The sequence below is a fragment of the Rana temporaria genome, chromosome 5 (genome assembly GCF_905171775.1).
Source record: "Rana temporaria chromosome 5, aRanTem1.1, whole genome shotgun sequence".
Taxonomy (NCBI): domain Eukaryota; kingdom Metazoa; phylum Chordata; class Amphibia; order Anura; family Ranidae; genus Rana; species Rana temporaria.
In genome coordinates, this window is record NC_053493.1 from 5074513 (window position 1) to 5101581 (window position 27069).

Here is a 27069-nt window from a genome sequence, read left to right on the forward strand (position 1 = left end):
CTCCCCACAACGCACCACCACCCATCCCTCCCCCCCACAACGCACCACCACCCATCCCTCCCCACAACGCACCACCACCCATCCCTCTCCACAACGCAGCATCACCCATCCCTCCCACAACGCACCACCACCCATCCCTCCCCCCCACAACGCACCACCACCCATCCCTCCCCACAACGCACCACCACCCATCCCTCCCCACAACGCACCACCACCCATCCCTCCCCCCCACAACGCACCACCACCCATCACTCCCCACAACGCACCACCACCCATCCCTCCCCACAACGCACCACCACCCATCTCTCCCCACAACGCACCACCACCCATCCCTCCCCCCCACAACGCACCACCACCCATCCCTCCCCACAACGCACCACCACCCATCCCTCCCCCCCACAACGCACCACCACCCATCACTCCCCACAACGCACCACCACCCATCCCTCCCCACAACGCACCACCACCCATCCCTCTCCACAACGCAGCACCACCCATCCCTCTCCACAACGCAGCACCACCCATCACTCCCCACAACGCACCACCACCCATCCCTCCCCCCCACAACGCACCACCACCCATCCCTCCCCACAATGCACCACCACCCATCCCTCCCCCCCACAACGCACCACCACCCATCCCTCTCCACAACGCACCACCACCCATCTCTCCCCACAACGCAGCACCACCCATTCCCCCCCCCCCACAACGCACCACCACCCATCCCCCCCACAACGCAGCACCACCCATCCCTCCCCCCCCACAACGCAGCACCACCCATCCCCCTCCCCACAACGCAGCACCACCCATCCCTCCCACAACGCACCACCACCCATCCCTCCCCCCCCACAACGCACCACCACCCATCCCTCCCCACAACGCACCACCACCCATCCCTCCCCCCCACAACGCACCACCACCCATCCCTCCCCACAACGCACCACCACCCATCCCTCTCCACAACGCAGCACCACCCATCCCTCCCACAACGCACCACCACCCATCCCTCCCCCCCACAACGCACCACCACCCATCCCTCCCCACAACGCACCACCACCCATCCCTCCCCACAACGCACCACCACCCATCCCCCCCCCACAACGCACCACCACCCATCACTCCCCACAACGCACCACCACCCATCCCTCCCCACAACGCACCACCACCCATCTCTCCCCACAACGCACCACCACCCATCCCTCCCCCCCACAACGCACCACCACCCATCCCTCCCCACAACGCACCACCACCCATCCCTCCCCACAACGCACCACCACCCATCCCTCCCCCCCACAACGCACCACCACCCATCACTCCCCACAACGCACCACCACCCATCCCTCCCCACAACGCACCACCACCCATCCCTCTCCACAACGCAGCACCACCCATCCCTCTCCACAACGCAGCACCACCCATCACTCCCCACAACGCACCACCACCCATCCCTCCCCCCCACAACGCACCACCACCCATCCCTCCCCACAACGCACCACCACCCATCCCTCCCCACAACGCACCACCACCCATCCCTCCCCCCCACAACGCACCACCACCCATCCCTCCCCACAACGCACCACCACCCATCCCTCCCCACAACGCACCACCACCCATCCCTCTCCACAACGCAGCACCACCCATCCCTCTCCACAACGCACCACCACCCATCCCTCCCCACAACGCACCACCACCCATCTCTCTCCACAACGCAGCACCACCCATCCCTCCCCACAACGCAGCACCACCCATCCCTCTCCACAACGCAGCACCACCCATCCCTCTCCACAACGCAGCACCACCCGCGCCTAGCAAAAAAAAAAAATCGGCCGCAAAAATCTGCATTATATATCGGCCATCGGCCGCCCTGATTTCTAAATATCGGCATCGGCCATAGAAAAACCCATATAGGTCTACCTCTAATTGTTATCCTCTGACTCCTCAGAGGCGGGGCCTTTTCAGACTCCTAAACCTTTAGGATGATTCAGAGGAAGGCGAAAACCCCCTCAGTCAGATGAGTTTCAAAGGGAAAAAATTCCTTCCTGACCCCCTAAGGCGATCAGATAGTCCCTGAATCATCAGTCTAGGGTGACCAGTTCATCTCCTTATGAAATGCACGACTTTGTATACTGTTCAAGACATTATAGATCAGAACATACATTCTATTTCTCATAAAGATAGAGCCTCGGATCATCTGATTTGACTTTTATTTTAGAGGGACAAAGTTGGACTTTTTAAGGTCCCCACATCAAGGCGGGATAGATAAGAAAATACATTTTATTTCTCATTTACAGAAAACAAGACATAAATACATTGTGACAACATCCACTGACTTTCCTATTACTACGACCTCCATCCATGTAACCCCAACCATCTCCTGGGGTTACATGGATATCATTCCAGGAAGCCATACAGAGGGAGGCCCATTCCCAAGTCCCCCCTCCCCCCCTGGGGAGCAACCCACCTAAATCACTCCCGGAGAGTCAATGCTGCAGATACCATTGGCAGGAAATATGGAGGATGAGTGGGCTATGGGGGAAGATTCTATCCGGCATATAAGTGGGAAAACAGGACAATGGTGTCTCACAATCGTCACAGTTCCATGGTTGCAGTGTGGGTCAGAGCACAGTGGACCCCACCCCCCAATGGGGCCCATGTGCACTGCACACTTTGCACCCATGGATAATACTCCATTTCGCTGCATGCTAAAATGGTAGGTGTGAAGGAGTCCTTAGTGGTTTAAGAAGATGGACACTCCTGATTTTTTCCCAATTATATGCTGGTTAGACTCCTTCCCATATAGCCCGCTCCTCCTCCACATGTCCTGCCAATGGCAGTGACTCTTTGGGAGTGGTCTGAGCTGGTTGTTGCCTGGGGGTGGAGCTTGAGATCACGCTTCGCTCTGATTGGCCTTCTGGATTGTGGCTGCTCTACGAATGCACAGTAGGCATGCCCATGTCACGTGTGACGTCATACGCCGCTATCATGCAGCAGTCAGATCACATGTGATGGGTGGTCTGATATGTGACACAACCACATTCTCTGGAGATCTTGGTAATAGGGAAGTCAGTGGTTGTTGTCACAATGTCTTTATGTCTTGTCATCCGTAGATGATAAATAAAATGTATCTTCCTACCTATATCATTGGGACCTTAAAAAGTTGTCCCTGAAAAATAAATGTCACATTAGATGGTTGTAGATCCTTCAGAGTCTAATGATCTGAGGCTCCACATTGATGATCCTGCCTATTCAAAGGTGATGCTGAGGCTCCAATGTGGGGATTCTGGCTCTTCGATGGAGGTGATGAGGCTCCACTGTAAGGATCCTGGCTCTTCCATGGCGATGGTGAAGCTGTACGTTGGTGGTGGTGATGAGGCGGTATGGTGAGGATCATTGCTCTCCGATGATGATGATGATGAGGCCCTACGGTGAGGATCCTGGCTCTCCGATTGTGGTGATGAGGCCCTACTGTGAGGATCCTGGCTCTCTAATGGTGGTGATGAGGCCATACTGTGAGGATCCTGGCTCTCCGATGGTGGTGATGAGGCCATACTGTGAGGACCCTGGCTCTCCGATGGTGGTGATGAGGCCCTACAGTGAGGATCCTGGCTCTCCGATGGTGGTGATGAGGCCATACTGTGAGGATCCTGGCTCTCCAATGGTGATGATGAGGCCCTATGGTGAGGATCCTGGCTCTCCGATGGTGGTGATGAGGCACTACGGTGAGGATCCTGGCTCTCCGATGGTGGTGATGAGGCACTACAGTGAGGATCCTGGCTCTCCGATGGTGGTGATGAGGCCATACTGTGAGGATCCTGGCTCTCCGATGGTGATGATGAGGCCGTACGGTGAGGATCCTTGCTCTCCGATGGTGATGATGAGGCCGTACGGTGAGGATCCCTGCTCTCCGATGATGATGATGAGGCCCTACGGTGAAGATCCTGGCTCTCCGATTGTGGTGATGAGGCCCTACTGTGAGGATCCTGGCTCTCTAATGGTGGTGATGAGGCCATACTGTGAGGATCCTGGCTCTCCGATGGTGGTGATGAGGCCATACTGTGAGGACCCTGGCTCTCCAATGGTGATGATGAGGCCCTATGGTGAGGATCCTGGCTCTCCAATGGTGGTGATGAGGCACTACGGTGAGGATCCTGGCCATGGAATTTCTTCTGCTCCTCTGGCTCTATCGGCGACTCATGGTGTTCTTCAGATTGAAGGAATTTATCCCCTGGTATTCCTGCACTCAGATCTTCCTCAGGAACCTGGAAAGAGAAAAAGACTTGTCAATGTTTCGAATTTATTCAGAAAAAAAATATCTATAAATCTCGCAATTGTGCTGGGACTCCTCCCTTATACGTATACTTACATTTCCTGATGGAAATGGTGGCGGTGAATTCCCTTGCTTTGTCTCCTTCCAGTCCACATTCCGTAAGAAGGGGTGTCCTCGGATGCCACGTGCTAGCATCATCCGCTCATCTTGGTTTTTACATAGTAACTGTAAAAAGGAAAAGAATATAATAAGAAACACTGATATAACATAAACAATCTCTGAACAATAGAATTCCCCTTTTAATATTTGATTCTGACAGTTACATATTTCTTATATCGCTCTTATGATGATGGCAGCCCCAGGGGAGTTCTAGATGCTGTCTGTGTAAGGAATGTCCCCAGAAATTGAATTCACTGCGTATGTGATTGGTTCGGTCATGATCCAAGGAAACCACACAGACCCAGTGGTGTGGCGTGGGGGGGGGGGGCATGGCACTGGGTGCAACATTTAGGGGGGCGCAATTCCCCTCCAGTATGTGTCACAAATGCTGTCTCCTCCTAAATGTACTTTCCTCCGTGCTTTGCCGCCATGTTTAGTCTCAGGCGCCCTGTGATTGGGCGTATGGGGGCATGTGCGGCGGGGCTGGCCGGTCCACGATTGCGGTAGATCCTGGAGTCCCGCCTCTGCCCATGTCCAGTATCCGGCATTGTGATTGGTCGAAGGCTGGACTTCAGGAGCAACCGCAATCGTTAACAGGCCTGCCCCGCCGCCGCTGATGACCCCATACGCCCAATCACAGGGTTCCGGAGATGGAGTCTGAACATGGCAAAGCGCGGGCGGCGGGAGACACAAGAAATTAAGATTTTGAACCGCCGCTGTCTACTTCTTCTCCGGACCAATGGATAACAGAGAAGGAGACTCCCTCGTGATCGTGAGGGGGTATTTTGGACACAGTCTGGGGAGATGGAGCAGCCAGAGAGAGAGAGAAGAGCAGCTAGTGCAGCTAGATTCATGCAGTGTAGTGTAGTGGTCAGTATAGAAATACTGTAGGTAGGATAGTGTAGTGGTCAGTATAGTATAGTGGTTAGTAGTGGTTAGTGTAGTGTAGTGGTCAGTATAGTGTAATGGTCAGTGTAGTATAGTGGTCAGTATAGTGTAGTGGTCAATATAGTGTAGTGGTCAATATAGTGTAGTGGTCAGTATAGTGTAGTGGTCAGTGTAGTGTAATGGTCAGTGTAGTATAGTGGTCAGTATAGTGTAGTGGTCAATATAGTGTAGTGGTCAGTATAGTGTAGTGGTCAGTGTAGTGTAGCAGGCAGTATAGTGGTCAGTATAGTATAGTGGTCAGTATAGTATAGTGGTCAGTGTAGTATAGTGGTCAGTGTAGTATAGTGGTAAGTGTTGTGTAGCGTGTAGTATAGTGGTCAGTGTAGTGTAGCGGTCAATATAACTGTCAGTGAAGTGGTCAGTATTGTGTAGTGGTCAGTGTAGTGTAGTATTTTGGTCAATATAGTATAGTGGTTAGTATAGTGGTCAGTGTAGTGTAGTACAGTGGTTAGTGTAGTGTAGTGGTCAGTGTAGTGGTCAGTATAGTGTAGTGGTCAGTGTAGTGTAACAGTCAGTATAGTATTCAGTATAGTGTAGTGTAGTGGTCAGTATATGAATCGGGTAGGTCAGTGTAGTGTAGTGGACAGTATAGTGTAGTGGTCAGCATAGTGGACAGTGTAGTGGTCAGTATAGGTCAGTGTAGAGTGAAGTGTAGTGGTTGGTGTAGGAATCAGGCTGGTCAGCACTATTGTAGGAAGGGAATGGACTCTGGGAGTGTGGTGCTCAGTTCCATCAATGTGTGCAGGTAAACATGTGACATTTCTAATGTGTCTTCTACAATCCTAATAAGATATATGTAACCTGGAAAGGACTTTGTCCCTTAAAAGATATAAAACCTCTATGTATACTTACGATCTCTATGATGCTACGGAGGGCAGGGTTCACGCCTTCTGGAAAACGCGGTTTCTTGCCGAGCACTTTCCCTGTTATTTTCATGGTTGGCTCTCCGCCTCTAAGAAATGGATGCCAGCCGAACGCCATCACATAGACTATTACTCCCAGTGCAAAATAGTCGACCATGCCGAAGTATTTTAAACCTCGATGGACCTGTAAAAACATGATGAAGAGAAAGATAAATTAGCTGATTGTCATTTACCAACACAATTAGACACAGCAACAAGAGGGGGGATGGGGGCGCAGGGATGTAGCATTACATTACATTATCTCAATGCCAGCTTGTCTCCAGTCTCTTCTGGGCCTTAATCTGTGGGTAGGAGGCCCGCCTACAGTCCCTAACAAAACACACAGTGGCCCAGATTCAGGTAGATCCGAGCAATATTTGCGTGGGCAAAGAGCAAATATTTTTCTCTGCGCCCACGCAAATATTGCGTTTTGCCCGCGATTCACGGAGCAGTTGCTCCGTAAATTGCGCGGGCGATATGCTAAACAGCCGGGCGTAAGGCTGCCTAATGTAAATGATCCCGCCGGGGGCGGGAATCATTTAAATTAGGCGCGCTCCCGCGCCGAGCGAACAGCGCATGCTCCGTCGGGAAACTTTCCCGACGTGCATTGCGGCAAATGACGTCGCAAGGACGTCATTTGCTTCTAAGTGAACGTGAATGGCGTCCAGCGCCATTCACGGTTCACTTACGTAAACGACGTGAAATTTTAATTTCACGAGCGGGAAGCGCAGCTATACTTTAGCATTGGTTGCCCCTGCTATTAGCAGGAGCAGCCTTATGCTAAAGTCGCCGTACGGAAACTCCGTACCTTGCGTGCGCAGGGCCCGCGCATCTTTTGTGAATCGGTGGTAGTATGCAATTTGCATACTATACACAGATCACAATGGCCGCGCCACCTAGCGGCCAACGCAAGAATGCAGCCAAAGATATGAAGGCATAAGGAGGCTTATGTCTGTCATATCTTAGGCTGCAGTCGGTGTAACGAGGTTCCTGAATCAGGAGCACTCGTTACACCGGAGCAAGTAAGCGGGCGCAAGTGCTTCTTGAATCTGGCCCAGTGACAGTGGGTTCTGTCACAGTCTCCCAAATTGAGGGAAATTTCTCTCTTAACCGCTTAACGCCCGCCGCATGTATATATACGTCCACAGAATGGCACGTACAGGCAAATGGGCGTACATGTACGTCCCTGCTTTTCCGCGGGTCGGGGGTCCGATCGGGACCCCCCCGGTACATGCGGCGGTCGGAAATTGCCGGGGAGCGATCCGGGATGAGGGCGCGGCTATTTGTTTCTAGCCGCCCCCTCGCGATCGCTCCCCGGAGCTGAAGAACGGGGAGAGCCGTATGTAAACACGGCTTCCCCGTGCTTCACTGTGACGGCTGCATCGATTGTGTCATCCCTTTTATAGGAAGACTCGATCGATGACATCAGACCTACAGCCACACCCCCCTACAGTTGTAAACACACACTAGGTGAACCCTAACTCCTACAGCGCCCCCTGTGGTTAACTCCCAAATTTCAACTGTCATTTTCACAATAAACAATGCAATTTAAATGCATTTTTTTGCTGTGAAAATGACAATGGTCCCAAAAATGTGTCAAAATTGTCCGAAGTGCAGTCAGGAAAAAAATCGCTGATCGCCGCCATTAGTAGTAAAAAAATAAATAAATAATAAAAATGCAATAAAACTATCCCCTATTTTGTAAATTTTGCGCAAACCAATCGATAAACGCTTATTGTGATTTTTTTTATACCAAAAATAGGTAGAAGAATACGTAGCGGACTAAACTGAGGAAAAAAGAAATTTTATATGTGTTTTCGGGGGATATTTATTATAGCAAAAAGTAAAAAATATTTTTTTTCAAAATTGTGGCTCTATTTTTGTTTATAGCGCAAAAAATAAAAACCGCGGAGGTGATCAAATACCACCAAAAGAAAGCTCTATTTGTGGGGAAAAAAGGACGCCAATTTTGTTTGGGAGCCACGTCGCACGACCCCGCCATTGTCAGTTAAAGCGTTGCAGTGCCAAATCGCAAAACCTGGCCTGGGCATTTAGCTGCCTAAAGGTCCGGGGCTTAAGTGGTTAAAGAATTGTCCCCAGAACAGGCACCCCTATTGAAGGTTTTTGGGGAAAACTCTATAACTTTGGATCTTACTTTCTTCCTCAATGACAGTGGTCACCAATACACACAGATGGGGGGGGGGGCAATAGGCCCCACTTTATCTTATGTCTATATCCCATAATAACAAACATTACAATTAGATCTAATATCAGGTGGCTAGCATGTATCTTACCTCTGGCGCCCTGAACGTTAGACTCCCGGCTTGTCCTTTGATCCTCTTGGACTCTGTGACTCCAGCAACTGCCAAGCCAAAACCCGTGATTTTGATGTGGCCGTCATCACTCAAGAGGATATTTTTAGGCTTGATGTTTCTGTGGACGATCTCCTTAGAACGCAGGTACCGTAGAGCGCAGATCATTTCCGCTATGAAGTATCTGATGGGGAAAGAGATATATAAATTAGCATCCCAAATCATTGCAGACTAATTTAATCTAAAGATGAAATGACTTCCCCCTATAGTACATAGGGGTGTGGATGGTCAGGGCTCAGGTGAAGGGGGTGATCACTGCCATTTTCTCAGTGGTCGTTCACCCCCCCCCCCTCCCCCGACTCCAGAGTGACCCGGGTATTGAACTTACCTGATGGTGTCATCGGGTAATGGACCTGGAACCATGTTGTCGAAGAGATCCTCTCTGCTCAGGCGTTCCATGACAACGACGATTTCATGCTGTGTAGAAATAAGAGAAAAAGTTTACATTATAGTCATGCAGGATTTCATTTTGTAATAGACAGACACACACACACAAGTTAGGAAAAGTGGATAGAGTTGTAGTTGTAGGAGGCACTCTAGAGTTCTGCCCTTACCCATACTGCTTTCCATCCACTACAGCCGGCAGGGCCGCCATCAGGGGGGTACAGGCAGGGGTCCGGAGGCCCACAGGGCCCCAGAAGGCAACCCCCCTTTTTTTTATTTTATTTTTATTAAAAAAATATATATATTTTTAATATATTTGTATTTTATTTTTTATTAAAGGGCCAATTTTTTTTATTTTTAGAGGTCCGGAGGTCCCCAGGGGCCCGGAGGACCCCGGATGGCAACCCCCCCCTTTTTTTATTTATTTTTCATAAAAAAATATATATATTTGTTTTAATATATTTTTATTTTATTTTTTATTAAAGGGCCAATTTTTTTTATTTATTTTTTTATAAAAAAAAATATATATATTTTTTTTAATATATTTTTATTTTATTTTTTATTAAAGGGTCAATTCTTTTTATTTTATTTTTTTAGAGGTACAAAGGTCCCCAGGGGCCCGAAGGACCCCAGGGCCCTGGGTGGCAACCCCCCTTTTATTTATTTATTTTTTATAAAAAATATATATATATTTTTTAATATATTTTTATTTTATTTTTTATTAAAGGGCCAATTTTTTTTTTTTTTAGAGGTCCGGAGGTCCCCAGGGCCCTGGAGGACTCCAGGGCCCCGGATGGCAACCCCCCCCCCTTTTTATTTATTTTTATAAAAAATATATATATTTTTTAATATATTTTTATTTTATTTTTTATTAAAGGGCCATTTTTTTTTTTTTTTTTAGGGGTCCGGAGGTCCCCAGGGGCCCAGAGATCCTCAGGGCCCCGGATGACAACCTTTTTTTATATATTTTTTTATTTCTTTTATTTTATATATATATATATATATATATATATATATATATATATATATATATATATATATATATAAAATATTATTATTATTATTATTATTATTATTATTATTATTATTATTAATTATTAAAGGGCTCAGAGGTCCCCAGGGCCCCATGTGGCAAACCCCCTTTATTTTATTTTTTTTATAAATGTTTATTTTTTTATTTTTGTTTATATATTTATTTTTTATTAAAGGGCCCAGAGGTCCCCAGGGCTCTGGATGGCAACCCCCCCCTTTTTTTATTTTTTTATAAATGTTTATTTTATTTTTTATATATTTATATATTTTTTATTTCTTTTTTTATTTTTATTAAAGGGCCCAGAGGTCCCCAGGGCCCCGGATGGCTACCCCCCTTTTATTATATATATTTTTCTTTATTTCTTCTTTTTTTTTTTTGTAAAGAGCCCCCCCGCTTCTCAATTCGATTCGCGGCAGCTCCAGAAAGGGGCCATGCCTGAAGCTGTGTAAGGGGCCCCATAATTCCTGATGGCGGCCCTGACAGCCGGACCCCTCAGGAAAAACCTGGTGTGGGACACAAGTGAAGCTCACAATTCAGCACTCAGTGCCGCCTTAGGGACTATTGGTGTGAAGACCGTCATATGAGGGGGAAGGGGGTTGCTTAGCCTTGTGTAAATTTCAGGGGGTCTGGATCAGTAGTGGAGTGCAGTACAGGAAAGAGGTGAAGAAAGTGGAAGGTGAAAAGACTTACCTTTGTCTGTAACATTCCATACATATGTGTGATATATGGACTCTGGCCGACTTTCTCCAGCACGCCAAGTTCTGTGGAAACCGTTTTCCAATGATCTTCGTTTTTCCGTAATTTTTTCTTTTTTATAATTTTAACTGCCAGCTTCTGGTCAATGGCGGGATGAGAGCCCAAATGCACAGTCCCGTAGCGTCCCCCTCCGATCATTCTATGACAGTTCATCTTTTCAATGGAGAGTACGCGTGACTGGTTGCGACGTTCACCGTCTAGTCCTAGAGAGAGAAGAAAACAGTCATTTTTATTCTTGCTCTTTACACCCCATTGATCGATCTTACACGAAATCTGTGCACATTTAGATGGATCATCAGATATTAGTGAGTGTCATGAGCAGTGGCGGTGCATCCATAGAGGGCGCAGGAGCGCCGCCCCCTCTCGCTCCTGCACCGCCACTGAAATACAATACATAGATTCGTGCATTGCATGAATCTATGTATTGTTGCTGCTGCCCACTATTCAGATGGCCGCCCCCCTAGTGAGCGCCAGCAATCTGAATAACATGGCACAGTGGCTGCGTTTGGCATGGCACAGTGGCGACAATTGATGGCACAGTGGCTGCGTTTGGCATGGCACAGTGAAGACAATTGATGGGCACAGTGGCGACAATTGAATATAGAATGTCACCCCACTATGTGTATATAGAGGTGAGCCCACTATGTGTATATAGAGGTGACCCCACTATGTGTATATAGAGGTGATCCCACTATGTGTATATAGAGGTGACCCCACTATGTGTATATATAGAGGTGACCCCACTATGTGTATATATAGAGGTGACCCCACTATGTGTGTATATAGAGGTGACCCCACTATGTGTGTATATAGAGGTGACCCCACTATGTGTGTATATAGAGGTGACCCCACTATGTGTATATAGAGGTGACCCCACTATGTGTATATAGAGGTGACCCCACTATGTGTATATAGAGGTGACCCCACTATGTGTGTATATAGAGGTGAGCCCACTATGTGTGTATATAGAGGTGACCCCACTATGTGTATATAGAGGTGACCCCACTATGTGTATATAGAGGTGACCCTACTATGTGTATATATAGAGGTGAGCCCACTATGTGTATATAGAGGTGATCCCACTATGTGTGTATATAGAGGTGACCCCACTATGTGTATATAGAGGTGACCCCACTATGTGAATATAGAGGTGACCCCACTATGTGTATATATAAAGGTGATCCCACTATGTGTATATAGAGGTGACCCCACTATCTATATATAGAGGTGACCCCACTATGTGTATATAGAGGTGACCCCACTATGTGTATATAGAGGTGATCCCACTATGTGTATATAGAGGTGACCCCACTATGTGTATATAGAGGTGACCCCACTATGTGTATATAGAGGTGACCCCACTATGTGTGTATATAGAGGTGACCCCACTATGTGTATATAGAGGTGACCCCACTATGTGTGTATATAGAGGTGACCCCACTATGTGTGTATATAGAGGTGACCCCACTATGTGTATATAGAGGTGACCCCACTATGTGTATATATAGAGGTGACCCCACTATGTGTGTATATAGAGGTGACCCCACTATGTGTATATAGAGGTGACCCCACTATGTGTGTATATAGAGGTGATCCCACTATGTGTATATAGAGGTGACCCCACTATGTGTATATAGAGGTGATCCCACTATGTGTATATAGAGGTGACCCCACTATGTGTATATAGAGGTGACCCCACTATGTGTATATAGAGGTGACCCCACTATGTGTATATAGAGGTGAGCCCACTATGTGTATATACAGAGGTGACCCCACTATGTGTATATATAGAGGTGAGCCCACTATGTGTGTATATAGAGGTGATCCCACTATGTGTATATAGAGGTGATCCCACTATGTGTGTATATAGAGGTGACCCCACTATCTGTATATAGAGGTGACCCCACTATGTGTATATAGAGGTGACCCCACTATGTGTGTATATAGAGGTGAGCCCACTATGTGTATATATAGAGGTGACCCCACTATGTGTATATAGAGGTGACCCCACTATGTGTGTATATAGAGGTGACCCCACTATGTGTATATAGAGGTGACCCCACTATGTGTATATAGAGGTGATCCCACTATGTGTATATAGAGGTGATCCCACTATGTGTGTATATAGAGGTGACCCCACTATCTGTATATAGAGGTGACCCCACTATGTGTATATAGAGGTGACCCCACTATGTGTGTATATAGAGGTGAGCCCACTATGTGTATATATAGAGGTGACCCCACTATGTGTATATAGAGGTGACCCCACTATGTGTGTATATAGAGGTGACCCCACTATGTGTATATAGAGGTGACCCCACTATGTGTGTATATAGAGGTGACCCCACTATGTGTATATATAGAGGTGAGCCCACTATGTGTATATATAGAGGTGACCCCACTATGTGTATATAGAGGTGACCCCACTGTGTGTATATATAGGTGAGCCCACTATGTGTATATAGAGGTGAGCCCACTATGTGTATATAGAGGTGACCCCACTATGTGTATATAGAGGTGACCCCACTATGTGTATATATAGAGGTGACCCCACTATGTGTGTATATAGAGGTGACCCCACTATGTGTATATATAGAGGTGAGCCCACTATGTGTATATAGAGGTGACCCCACTATGTGTGTATATAGAGGTGACCCCACTATGTGTGTATATAGAGGTGACCCCACTATGTGTGTATATAGAGGTGACCAGTGCTTTAAGTGGGCCAAAAGAGGTGCCGGTACTCTATTAGGCGCCGGTGCTCCCCCCCCCCAATACTGAACATGAAAATACCCTTAGAAAGTACCCTGAAAAAGAGCTACTGTAGAAAGAGCTACTGAACATAAATGCTAAATTCAGGTAAGTGCTTTTTACAGGGAAAGGGGCGACACTGGGCACAGTGGCATCATGGGGCACAGTGGTGACAAAGGGCACAGAGGTGACAATTGGCACAGTGGCATCATGGGGCACAGTGGTGACAATGGGCACAGTGGCATCAAGGGGCACAGTGGTGACAATGGGCACAGTGGCATCATGGGGCACAGTGGTGACAATTGGCACAGTGGCAACAATTGAGGGGCACAGTGGCTGCATTTGATGGCATGGCACAGTGGTGACAATTGATGGAACAGTAGCTGCGTTTGATGGCATGGCACAGTGACTGCGTTTGATGGCACAGTAGCTGCGTTTGATGGCATGGCACAGTGGTGACAATTGATGGCACAGTTGCTGTTTGATGGCATGGCACAGTGGTGACAATTGATGGCACAGTGGCTGCATTTGGTGGCATGGCACAGTGGTTGCATGTGATGGGCACAGTGAGGCTTAAATTTTTGCGCCCCCCCCCCCCCAATTTTGAGCACCAGCCGCCACTGTTCCAGACATTTGTAATGTTTGTAGATCCTGGGACACACACACACACATGTGTGAAGGTAAAGTGTCTGCAGGGAAAAGTCAGGGAAGGGAGGGGGAGAGATAACAACCATCTGAGAGGAGCAGTGTGACAGGCAAAGATGAATGGATCTGTGTGAGGACGACAGGGAGGAGCAGGACGGCCGGCCAGATAGTGGCTGAGGAAGGGAGGAAGATGCCAGGGAGAGAGAGAGAGCATTGCAGACACAGCCAGAAATGACCTGTAAAGCCAACGTGAGGAGACCTGTTACCACTGCTGCCCGAACCTGCTGGGAGGAAACTTCAAAGGCCCCCCATGCACCTAGGACCCCTGGGCAGTTCACAGAAGTGCCTGTGCATTAAGACAGGAAAGCCCTCCCCCGCTCTCACAGTGTCCCCCAGCTTTTAGGGAGAGGAAAGCAGGCAGCGCTGGGGGGAGACCAGGCACCTATAGGAGGATCACATGTGGCTAGAACAGGGAGGCAGATCGGTGCGCTGTGACAGTTACAGAAATGATGCCGACAGGAGGGAGAGATACACAGCATCGGTTCTGTAAATGTCAAAGCGCACCGATCTGCCTCCCCATCAGCGGGGTCGCTATGGCGGTAGTTCCGCCACTGATCATCATATTCCTGGCCTGGGGCTGCGTTCCGGTACGGGAAACCCACGTACTGGGCGCACGGAGAGGTGCTGGTACTCTCCAGGGCCATTTTTGGAAGTGGCGGTACTGAGTACCGCCGCGTTCCGGCCCAGTTAAAGCACTGGAGGTGACCCCACTATGTGTATATAGAGGTGACCCCACTATGTGTGTATATAGAGGCGACCCCACTATGTGTATATAGAGGTGACCCCACTATGTGTATATAGAGGTGATCCCACTATGTGTATATATAGAGGTGACCCCACTATGTGTATATAGAGGTGACCCCACTATGTGTATATAGAGGTGACCCCACTATGTGTATATAGAGGTGACCCCACTATGTGTATATAGAGGTGACCCCACTATGTGTATATAGAGGTGACCCCACTATGTGTATATAGAGGTGACCCCACTATGTGTGTATATAGAGGCGACCCCACTATGTGTATATAGAGGTGACCCCACTATGTGTATATAGAGGTGATCCCACTATGTGTATATATAGAGGTGACCCCACTATGTGTATATAGAGGTGACCCCACTATGTGTATATAGAGGTGACCCCACTATGTGTATATAGAGGTGATCCCACTATGTGTATATAGAGGTGACCCCACTATGTGTGTATATAGAGGTGACCCCACTATGTGTATATAGAGGTGACCCCACTATGTGTGTATATAGAGATGACCCCACTATGTGTATATAGAGGTGACCCCACTATGTGTATATAGAGGTGACGCCACTATGTGTATATAGAGGTGACCCCACTATGTGTGTGTATATAGAGGTGAGCCCACTATGTGTATATAGAGGTGACCCCACTATGTGTATATAGAGGTGACCCCACTATGTGTATATAGAGGTGACCCCACTATGTGTGTATATAGAGGTGACCCCACTATGTGTATATAGAGGTGATCCCACTATGTGTATATAGAGGTGACCCCACTATGTGTATATAGAGGTGATCCCACTATGTGTATATAGAGGTGACCCCACTATGTGTATATAGAGATGACCCCACTATGTGTATATAGAGGTGATCCCACTATGTGTATATAGAGGTGACCCCACTATGTGTATATAGAGGTGACCCCACTATGTGTATATAGAGGTGATCCCACTATGTGTATATAGAGGTGATCCCACTATGTGTATATAGAGGTGACCCCACTATGTGTATATAGAGGTGAGCCCACTATGTGTATATATAGAGGTGAGCCCACTATGTGTATATATAGAGGTGACCCCACTATGTGTATATAGAGGTGACCCCACTATGTGTATATAGAGGTGACCCCACTATGTTTATATAGAGGTGACCCCACTATGTGTGTATATAGAGGTGACCCCACTATGTGTATATAGAGGTGACCCCACTATGTTTATATAGAGGTGACCCCACTATGTGTATATATAGAGGTGAGCCCACTATGTGTATATATAGAGGTGACCCCACTATGTGTATATAGAGGTGACCCCACTATGTGTGTATATAGAGGTGAGCCCACTATGTGTATATATAGAGGTGACCCCACTATGTGTATATATAGAGGTGACCCCACTATGTGTATATAGAGGTGAGCCCACTATGTGTATATAGAGGTGACCCCACTATGTGTATATAGAGGTGAGCCCACTATGTGTATATAGAGGTGACCCCACTATGTGTGTATATAGAGGTGAGCCCACTATGTGTGTATATAGAGGTGATCCCACTATGTGTGTATATAGAGGTGAGCCCACTATGTGTGTATAGAGGTGACCCCACTATGTGTATATAGAGGTGACCCCACTATGTGTGTATATAGAGGTGACCCCACTATGTGTATATATAGAGGTGATCCCACTATGTGTATATAGAGGTGACCCCACTATGTGTATATAGAGGTGACCCCACTATGTGTATATAGAGGTGACCCCACTATGTGTATATATAGAGGTGACCCCACTATGTGTGTATATAGAGGTGACCCCACTATGTGTATATAGAGGTGACCCCACTATGTGTATATAGAGGTGACCCCACTATGTGTATATAGAGGTGACCCCACTATGTGTATATAGAGGTGAGCCCACTATGTGTATATAGAGGTGACCCCACTATGTGTATATAGAGGTGATCCCACTATGTGTGTATATAGAGGTGACCCCACTATGTGTATATAGAGGTGAGCCCACTATGTGTATATAGAGGTGACCCCACTATGTGTATATAGAGGTGAGCCCACTATGTGTATATAGAGGTGACCCCACTATGTGTATATAGAGGTGACCCCACTATGTGTATATATAGAGGTGACCCCACTATGTGTATATAGAGGTGAGCCCACTATGTGTATATATAGAGGTGATCCCACTATGTGTATATATAGAGGTGACCCCACTATGTGTATATCGAGGTGACCCCACTATGTGTATATAGAGGTGACCCCACTATGTGTATATAGAGGTGACCCCACTATGTGTATATAGAGGTGATCCCACTATGTGTATATAGAGGTGACCCCACTATGTGTGTATATAGAGGTGAGCCCACTATGTGTATATATAGAGGTGACCCCACTATGTGTATATAGAGGTGACCCCACTATGTGTGTATATAGAGGTGACCCCACTATGTGTATATATAGAGGTGACCCCACTATGTGTATATATAGAGGTGACCCCACTATGTGTGTATATAGAGGTGACCCCACTATGTGTATATAGAGGTGATCCCACTATGTGTATATAGAGGTATACTATGTGTATATAGAGGTGACCCCACTATGTGTATATAGAGGTGACCCCACTATGTGAATATAGAGGTGACCCCACTATGTGTATATAGAGGTGAGCCCACTATGTGTATATAGAGGTGACCCCACTATGTGTGTATATAGAGGTGACCCCACTATGTGTGTATATAGAGGTGATCCCACAATGTGTATATAGAGGTGACCCCACTATGTGTGTATATAGAGGTGACCCCACTATGTGTATATAGAGGTGATCCCACTATGTGTATATAGAGGTGATCCCACTATGTGTATATAGAGGTGACCCCACTATGTGTATATATAGAGGTGACCCCACTATGTGTATATAGAGGTGACCCCACTATGTGTGTATATAGAGGTGACCCCACTATGTGTCTATAGAGGTGACCCCACTATGTGTATATATAGAGGTGACCCCACTATGTGTATATATAGAGGTGAGCCCACTATGTGTATATAGAGGTGAGCCCACTATGTGTATATAGAGGTGACCCCACTATGTGTATATATAGAGGTGATCCCACTATGTGTATATAGAGGTGACCCCACTATGTGTATATAGAGGTGACCCCACTATGTGTATATAGAGGTGACCCCACTATGTGTATATAGAGGTGACCCCACTATGTGTATATATAGAGGTGACCCCACTATGTGTGTATATAGAGGTGACCCCACTATGTGTGTATATAGAGGTGACCCCACTATGTGTATATAGAGGTGACCCCACTATGTGTATATAGAGGTGACCCCACTATGTGTGTATATAGAGGTGAGCCCACTATGTGTATATAGAGGTGATCCCACTATGTGTGTATATAGAGGTGACCCCACTATGTGTATATAGAGGTGATCCCACTATGTGTATATAGAGGTGACCCCACTATGTGTATATAGAGGTGATCCCACTATGTGTGTATATAGAGGTGACCCCACTATGTGTATATAGAGGTGACCCCACTATGTGTATATAGAGGTGACCCCACTATGTGTATATAGAGGTGATCCCACTATGTGTGTATATAGAGGTGACCCCACTATGTGTATATAGAGGTGACCCCACTATGTGTGTATAGAGGTGACCCCACTATGTGTATATATAGAGGTGACCCCACTATGTGTATATAGAGGTGACCCCACTATGTGTATATAGAGGTGAGCCCACTATGTGTATATAGAGGTGACCCCACTATGTGTATATAGAGGTGACCCCACTATGTGTATATATAGAGGTGACCCCACTATGTGTATATAGAGGTGACCCCACTATGTGTATATAGAGGTGACCCCACTATGTGTGTATATAGAGGTGACCCCACTATGTGTATATAGAGGTGACCCCACTATGTGTGTATATAGAGGTGATCCCACTATGTGTATATAGAGGTGACCCCACTATGTGTATATATAGAGGTGACCCCACTATGTGTGTATATAGAGGTGACCCCACTATGTGTATATAGAGGTGAGCCCACTATGTGTATATATAGAGGTGACCCCACTATGTGTGTATATAGAGGTGACCCCACTATGTGTATATAGAGGTGACCCCACTATGTGTGTATATAGAGGTGATCCCACTATGTGTATATAGAGGTGACCCCACTATGTGTGTATATAGAGGTGACCCCACTATGTGTATATAGAGGTGATCCCACTATGTGTATATATAGAGGTGAGCCCACTATGTGTATATAGAGGTGACCCCACTATGTGTGTATATAGAGGTGACCCCACTATGTGTATATAGAGGTGACCCCACTATGTGTGTATAAAGAGGTGAGCCCACTATGTGTATATAGAGGTGACCCCACTATGTGTATATATAGAGGTGACCCCACTATGTGTGTATATAGAGGTGACCCCACTATGTGTATATAGAGGTGATCCCACTATGTGTATATATAGAGGTGACCCCACTATGTGTATATATAGAGGTGACCCCACTATGTGTATATATAGAGGTGACCCCATATATATTTTTTTATATCTATATATAAATATATACATATGTGTGTGTTTGTGTTAAATAATTAATTACATCAATTGATAAAAAATATATAAGTAAGTATGTAATATATATATATATATATATATATATATATATATATATATATATATTGAAATGTTATATTTATATATATTATATATTAAAATATAATATAAAATATAATTTTTCTATATCTATATATATATATAAATGTATACATATGTGTGTTTGTGTTAAATAATTAATTACATAATATATATATTAAAATGTTATATATATCTAGTTTTGGATTTTTTATTTTGGATTCGAAGTTTTATATATATATATATATATATATATATATAAAAAAATAAATATAACACATATATATATATAAATGTTTGTGTGTGTGTATATATATATATAAATGTGTGTGTGTGTATATATATATGTAAATGTGTGTGTGTGTGTGTATATATATATATATAACATCGAATCCAAAATAAAAAATCCAAAATGTTACACAGATTACATAATGTGCTCTTTGAAGGGCAGATTTCTCTTATTTCTATATATCTCCTATGGGAAGGATTGATTGCTTTGCACTGCGGCTTATTTCTGCACCTCGCATTATAATTCTCTAATATATTACTTACCATAAAAGTCATCTTTTAGGATTTCGGGTTGTAGGCAGGGACAGGTTCTATATATGGCATCCCTGACCTTCTGCCCTATAGTCTTGGCTCCACCCTTTTTAGGGGCGGTAGTTTGGGGCGGTGGGTTTGCCCGGTGCTCCTCGGATAAAGGGCGCACACTGGGCAATACAACAGGTTCTTCCTTGTTGTTCTTCGCTTTGTAAACGTTCTTTCTCATAAATCGTGTCATTGTTCTCATGGAACTCGCAACACTGCTGAGAGAGAGATAACGCATCCTGCTCGGTCAGATACACGCAGCAAGTGAGCTGCAGTCCCCTGCGTGTTCCTTAAATTGGCAAAAGTGGAGCAGCCACAGTGACATCACATAGTCCCATATGCATATCAGTGTTCCATAAGGGGAGGAGCCAGTGACATCATCATGTTCCGTAGCCAATCAGTGTTCAGTATGCAAATGAGCCTTCCTTTCTGTAGACTGAATTCACACAGCTGCTCCAGATGGATGAGGTGTTCTATTTTTAGAACCAACCGACAAAAATTCAAATCTACAGCCAGTCTGGTGCACTGTACAAACAACTGTTTAACCCCTTCACTGCCGGGGGACTTTTTCTTAATATGTTTTTGTTCATTAAAATGAGCAGAAATTACTGTAAAAAGTATATATTTTCTGAAAGCGGAGGCTCTGCAGAATCAAATGGCGGCATTTGTAATTTTTTATGTCACAAGATATTTACACAGTTGTTTATCAATCGCATATTATTAGGAAACAAATTCGCTAAAATGACTTTTAACCTCTTGACCACCGCCCCATGTCAAAAAGACGTCCTCTATTTAAAGTTGAATATCTCGATAACGGCAGCAGCTGCTGCCACAACCGAGATATTCATCTTTTCAGGGGACGGTGGTGTACACGATAACGGCGGTCTCCGCGGCGGATTCGCCGCGAGATCGCCGTTATCGGTGGCGGGAGAGGGCCCCCCCCCCCTCCCGCTGCTCTCCCGCGCCCTCCGCCGCTTACCGGAGCCGTCGGTAGCGGCGGACGGGATCGGATGTGTCCGGCAGCTGAGCGGGGACGGGACTGAAGGAGAAATCTCCTTCACCCGTCCTCATAGCTTGGCTGGGCGGAAGTGACGTCAAAACGTCAGTCCCGCCCAGCCTCTTAAAGAAACATTTTTTTTTTGTCATTTGAAAAAATGACATTTTTTTTTTTTTTTTTTTGCATTTAAGTCTAATTATGAGATCTGAGGTCTTTTTGACCCCCCAGATCTCATATTTAAGAGGACCTGTCATGCTTTTTTCTATTACAAGGGATGTTTACATTCCTTGTAATAGGAATAAAAGTGATAATTTTTTTTTTTTTTTTTTTTTCAGTGTAAAAAATTATAAAACTAAATAAAAATAAATAAAAAAAACAAAAAAATTTTTTTTAAAGCGCCCCGTCCCGACGAGCTCGCGCGCAGAAGCAAACGCATATGCGAGTAGCGCCCGCATATGAAAACGGTATTCAAACCACACAAGTGAGGTATCGCCGCGATCGTTAGAGTGAGAGCAATAATTCTAGCCCTAGACCTACTCTGCAACTCAAAAAATGCAACCTGTAGAATTTTTTAAACGTCGCCTATCGAGATTTTTAAGGGTAAAAGTTTGACGCCATGCCACGAGCGGGCGCAATTTTTAAGCGTGACATGTTGGGTATCATTTTACTCGGCGTAACATTATCTTTCACAATATATAAAAAAATTGGGCAAAATGTATTGTTGTCTTATTTTTTAATTCAAAAAAGTGATTTTTATCCAAAAAAAGTGCGCTTGTAAGACCGCAGCGCAAATACGGTGTGACAAAAAGTATTGCAATGACTGCCATTTTATTCCCTAGGATGTCTGATAAAAAAAAATATATAATGTTTGGGGGTTCTGATTAATTTTCTAGCAAAAAAATTGTGATTTTCACATGAAGGAGAGAAGTGCCAGAATTAACCCGGTGGGCAAGTGGTTAAAGCAAACAAAAGCAATATTATAACCAATTTGTGAAGGTTTGTGCGATTTGCTGCATTTGTTGTCCGACAAAACGTGTCTCTTCTAGGCAGTTTCTTTGTACCTTTAACAATTAATTAAAGACATTTGCACGGCCGAAAAATTCATTTTTTTTTTTTTTTTTTTTTTAGGATCATTCGCAAATTCAGAAAAATTCTAATTCAGTACATTCTAATTGTATAGATGCGGTAATCGTTTTTTTTTTTTTTTTTTGTATTTCTTACGTTCACTAGCAGACAAATTTAAAAGGAAATATATTTATTAGTTTATAACTTTTATAGTTTTTATTATTATAATATATTATTTATAAATAATAATAATAATAATAATAATAATAATAATAATACAACTATAATAATGGTTAATAATTCATTACCTTCACTAACAGACAAATTTGAAAGGAAATTCCAAGACCTATAATTAAATATTTTATAACTATTATTATAGTTTTTATTAATTATTACTTATTAATAATAAAGAATAATAATATTTTATTATATATAATAATTGTTAATAATTTGTTATGTTCACTAACTGCCAGGTTTGAAACAAAAAAAAATTCCTAAAATGTATTCATTTATAACTATTATTATAGTTTTCATTATTATTAGCAATTGTATTAATAATAATAATAATAATAATAATAATAATAATAATAATAATATTATAAACTATAATATTGGTTAATAATTAATTACCTTCACTGACAGACAAATTTAAAAGGAAATTCCAAGACCTATAATTAAATAGTTTTTAACTATTATTATAGTTTTTATTAATATATTATTACTTATTGATGATAAATAATAATAATAATAATAATAATAATAATAATAATAATAATAAAACAAATCTATAATAATTGTTAATAATTTGTTATGTTCACTAACTGCCAAGTTTGAAAGAAAAAAACAATACCTATAATTTATTCATTTATAACTATTATTATAGTTTTTATAACTATTTATAATAAATAATAATAATAATAATAATAATAATAAAATACACTATAATATTGGTTAATAATTCATTACCTTCACTAACAGCCAAATTTGAAAGGACATTCCAAGACCTATAATTTAATAGTTTATAACTATTATTATAGTTTTTTTATTATTATTATTATGAATACAAAATAATAATAATTAAAAAAACTATAATAATGGTTAATAATTCGTTATGTTCCCTCATGCCATTTTCACACTGGGGCGGGAGGTGCGGCGGCAGAAAGCGCCGCCAATTTTGCGGCGGTATTAGGTATTTTTGCGGTTGAATTACGGCGGTATTCGGCTGCTAGCGGTGCGGTTTTACCCCCGCTAGCGGCTGAAAAAGTGTTAATTTTGCCTGCAATGCGCCTCTGCAGAGGCGTATTGCCGGTGGTATAGCTGCAGTTTCCCATTGCTTTTAATGGGAATGAGCGGTGGAGGAGCGGTAAACACACCGCTCCTTCACCGCTCCAAAGATGCGCCTAGCAGGACTGTTGGAGCGGTCCTGCTAGCGCACCGCTCCAGTGTGAAAGCCCCCTCCATGCTGTGGTCTCCCTCTGTGTAAATAAAATAAGAAGATTGCAAAAAGCGTATATTGATTGGTTTGCGCAAAAGTTATCGCATCTAAAAAATAAGGGATAGCATTATGACATTTATATATATATATATATTTTTTTTTCACAAGTTTATTTTTTATTATTTTTTATTTTTTTTTACCAGTTTATTTTTTATTATTTATTTATTTTTTAACAGTAATGGTGGCAATCAGCGACTTATAGCGGGACTGCGACATTGCGGACAAATTGGACACTACGACTCGGTTTCCACTTGTGCGACTTGTCCTGCGACTTGGGTCTGCAAAGTTGAATGACAAGTCGTATGCCCCCCATGATTTCCAATGAGTACCGATCATATCTCTGCGACTTCAAGTCCCAGCGAGTTGAAAGTGGTCCCGGCACCTTTTTGGCGCTTTAATGCGATTTGAGGTCCATAGACCTCAAGAATACACAGGCATTGCTTCAAATCGCGGCAAAAATTGCAGCAAAATCGCGCGACTTTCAGGTCACAATAGTGGAAACCTAGGCTAAGGGGTTTATGTACTAAAGCTAGAGAGGGCAAAATTTGTCACGTTTCTGCATAGAAACCAATCAGCTTCTAACTTCGGCTCGTTCAATGAAGCTTTGGCAATAAAACCTGGAAGCTGATTGGGTACTATACAGAAATGTGACTCATTTTTCCCTCTCTAGCTTTAGTAAATAAACCCCAATGTGACACCTTTTTTGGGAACCAGTGACGCCAATACATTGATCAGTGCTAAAAATATGCACTGTCACTGTATTAATGACACTGGCAGGGAAGGGGTTGACTTCAGGGGAGATGAACGGGTTATATGTGTTCCCTGGGAGTGGTTACTAACTGTGGGGGAGGGGCTTGTTCGGTGGGAACACAGAGATCCGTGTTCCTGTTTAGCGGGATCTTTACCTTCCCTTGTCACAGAACGGCGATCGGCTTTGTTTACATCGACAGACCGCCGTTCTGTCTCTCTCGGGAACAATCGTCGGGTCCGTCGGACCCGCTGATTGGCTCCCGCTGTATCCAATCATGGCTGGAGCGGGTCGCCGGCAGCAGCGCACGTGCACGCCCCAGACCCGGAAGCGCAGACTCACATACAGGTATGTAGGGAGTCGCCTTGCTGCCATGGATATATATATATATAGTATACGTCGGCAAGAGGAGAAACATTTTTTATTACATTTATTTTATAATAATATCAATTTTTTATTTTAAATTTTTATTCCTATCACCGCGGAGATTATTGATCTACAGACGATAACAATCTCACTGACCTGGGACACGTCTGGTGATGGAGACAACAGAAGGGAGACGTCCCACTACAGACAATGAGGGAGAGAGGCTCTAGGATGACCACGTGTCCCGGATTGCCCGGGACAGTCCCTTATTGTGGAGCTCTGTCCCGTGTCCCGGGTACACTCAATGCGGGACATTCTCCCGGCCGGCCGATGCAGCCGTTCATCATTACGTGTGGCCATGTCTGTCTCCTCACTTCCTGATTCTCTCCTCTCCCGCCCCACCAACGATTTCATCCTATCAGCAGAGAGCAAGGGGGCGGGGAGAGCTGCACAGTCAGCAGGATTGGAGGAGTCTTTTCACAACAGCTCCTCCCGCCCCCTTGCTCTGCTGATAGGAAGGAAGGTAATACTGTAGATGGTGATTGGTTGGAGGAGCGAGGCAGGCAGTGGGTTATTCAGTGGATGGAGGTGTAGGTTGGGGATTGCGGTGCTGGCTCCCTGCTAGACGTGCAGTGTAACCAAGGCTGTGACTGTGATCTGTGTCCTGGCACTGCTAGTCTCACGTGACAGAAATGGGGGCGGAGCGCTGCCTGTGTCTCCGAGTCTCTCCTGTGTTGCCGCTCCTCATTCCTCAGGTCCCTCCTAGGTGCTCTCCCCCTCCCCCCTACCTCTGATCCAGGTCCTTCCAACTGTTCCAGGATCCCCTCTAACACTGCCCTCTGCTCCTCCATTGAACCCTGTGTGGGAGCTCTCTCCTTCCTGTACCTCTCATCTACCCTGCACCCAGCCACCACCCCTCTACTCTACAGAACCCTGCACCCCAACCCATAGTACCCTGCACCCCAACCCATAGTACCCTGCACCCCAACCCATAGTACCCTGCACCCCTCCACAGAACCCTGCACCCCTCCACAGAACCCTGCACCCCTCCACAGAACCCTGCACCCCAACCCATAGTACCCTGCACCCCAACCCATAGTACCCTGCACCCCTCCACAGAACCCTGCACCCCAACCCATAGTACCCTGCACCCCTCCACAGAACCCTGCACCCCAACCCATAGTACCCTGCACCCCAACTCATAGTACCCTGCACCCCTCCACAGAACCCTGCACCCCTCCACAGAACCCTGCACCCCTCCACAGAACCCTGCACCCCAACCCATAGTACCCTGCACCCCAACCCATAGTACCCTGCACCCCAACCCATAGTACCCTGCACCCCTCCACAGAACCCTGCACCCCAACCCATAGTACCCTGCACCCCAACCCATAGTACCCTGCACCCCAACCCATAGTACCCTGCACCCCTCCACAGAACCCTGCACCCCAACCCATAGAACACTGCACCCCTCCACAGAACCCTGCACCCCTCCACAGAACCCTGCACCCCAACCCATAGTACCCTGCACCCCAACCCATAGAACACTGCACCCCTCCACAGAACCCTGCACCCCAACCCATAGTACCCTGCACCCCTCCACAGAACCCTGCACCCCAACCCATAGAACACTGCACCCATCCACAGAACCCTGCACCCCTCCACAGAACCCTACACCCCAACCCATAGTACCCTGCACCCCAACCCATAGAACACTGCACCCCTCCACAGAACCCTGCACCCCAACCCATAGTACCCTGTACCCCTCCACAGAACCCTGCACCCAACCCATAGTACCCTGCACCCCTCCACAGAACCCTGCACCCCAACCCATAGAACACTGCACCCCTCCACAGAACCCTGCACCCAACCCATAGTACCCTGCACCCCAACCCATAGTACCCTGCCCCCAACCCATAGTACCCTGCACCCCTCCACAGAACCCTGCACCCCAACCCATAGTACCCTGCACCCCAAACCATAGAACACTGCACCCCTCCACAGAACCCTGCCCCCAACCCATAGTACCCTGAATCCCAATCCATAGTACCCTGCACCCCAATCCATAGTACCCTGCACCCCAATCCATTGTACCCTGCACCAAAATCCATAGTACCC

General features: G+C 45.5%; 1 protein-coding gene across 2 annotated transcripts; it reads right to left on the reverse strand.

Annotated features, from left to right (window-relative positions):
• Positions 1–1830: 1830 nt before the first annotated feature.
• LOC120939752 (atypical protein kinase C-like) lies at positions 1831–25906 on the reverse strand. 2 transcript variants are annotated; one of them, XM_040352087.1, is made up of 7 exons: positions 25108–25906; positions 10756–11024; positions 8977–9065; positions 8571–8772; positions 6227–6421; positions 4364–4492; positions 1831–4259 (listed from the first exon to the last, which is right to left on the reverse strand). In XM_040352087.1, the coding sequence occupies exons 2-7, from the start codon at positions 10972–10974 to the stop codon at positions 3243–3245; spliced, it is 1851 nt and encodes a 616-aa protein (XP_040208021.1). In that variant the 5' UTR covers positions 10975–11024; positions 25108–25906; the 3' UTR covers positions 1831–3242. The 2 variants fall into 2 exon arrangements, with proteins under 2 accessions (XP_040208021.1, XP_040208020.1); XM_040352086.1 differs by lacking the exon at positions 25108–25906 and adding an exon at positions 20245–20838.
• Positions 25907–27069: the final 1163 nt, after the last annotated feature.

Coding starts and splice junctions, on each gene's coding strand:
- LOC120939752 (XM_040352086.1), bottom strand. CDS start 20,518: ATGCGTTATCTCTCTCTCAGCAGTGTTGCGAGTTCCATGAGAACAATG. Junction 8,773..8,976: donor TTACCCGATGACACCATCAG/GTAAGTTCAATA, acceptor TTTCCCCATCAG/ATACTTCATAGCGGAAATGA. Junction 4,260..4,363: donor CACCATTTCCATCAGGAAAT/GTAAGTATACGT, acceptor TTCTCTTTCCAG/GTTCCTGAGGAAGATCTGAG.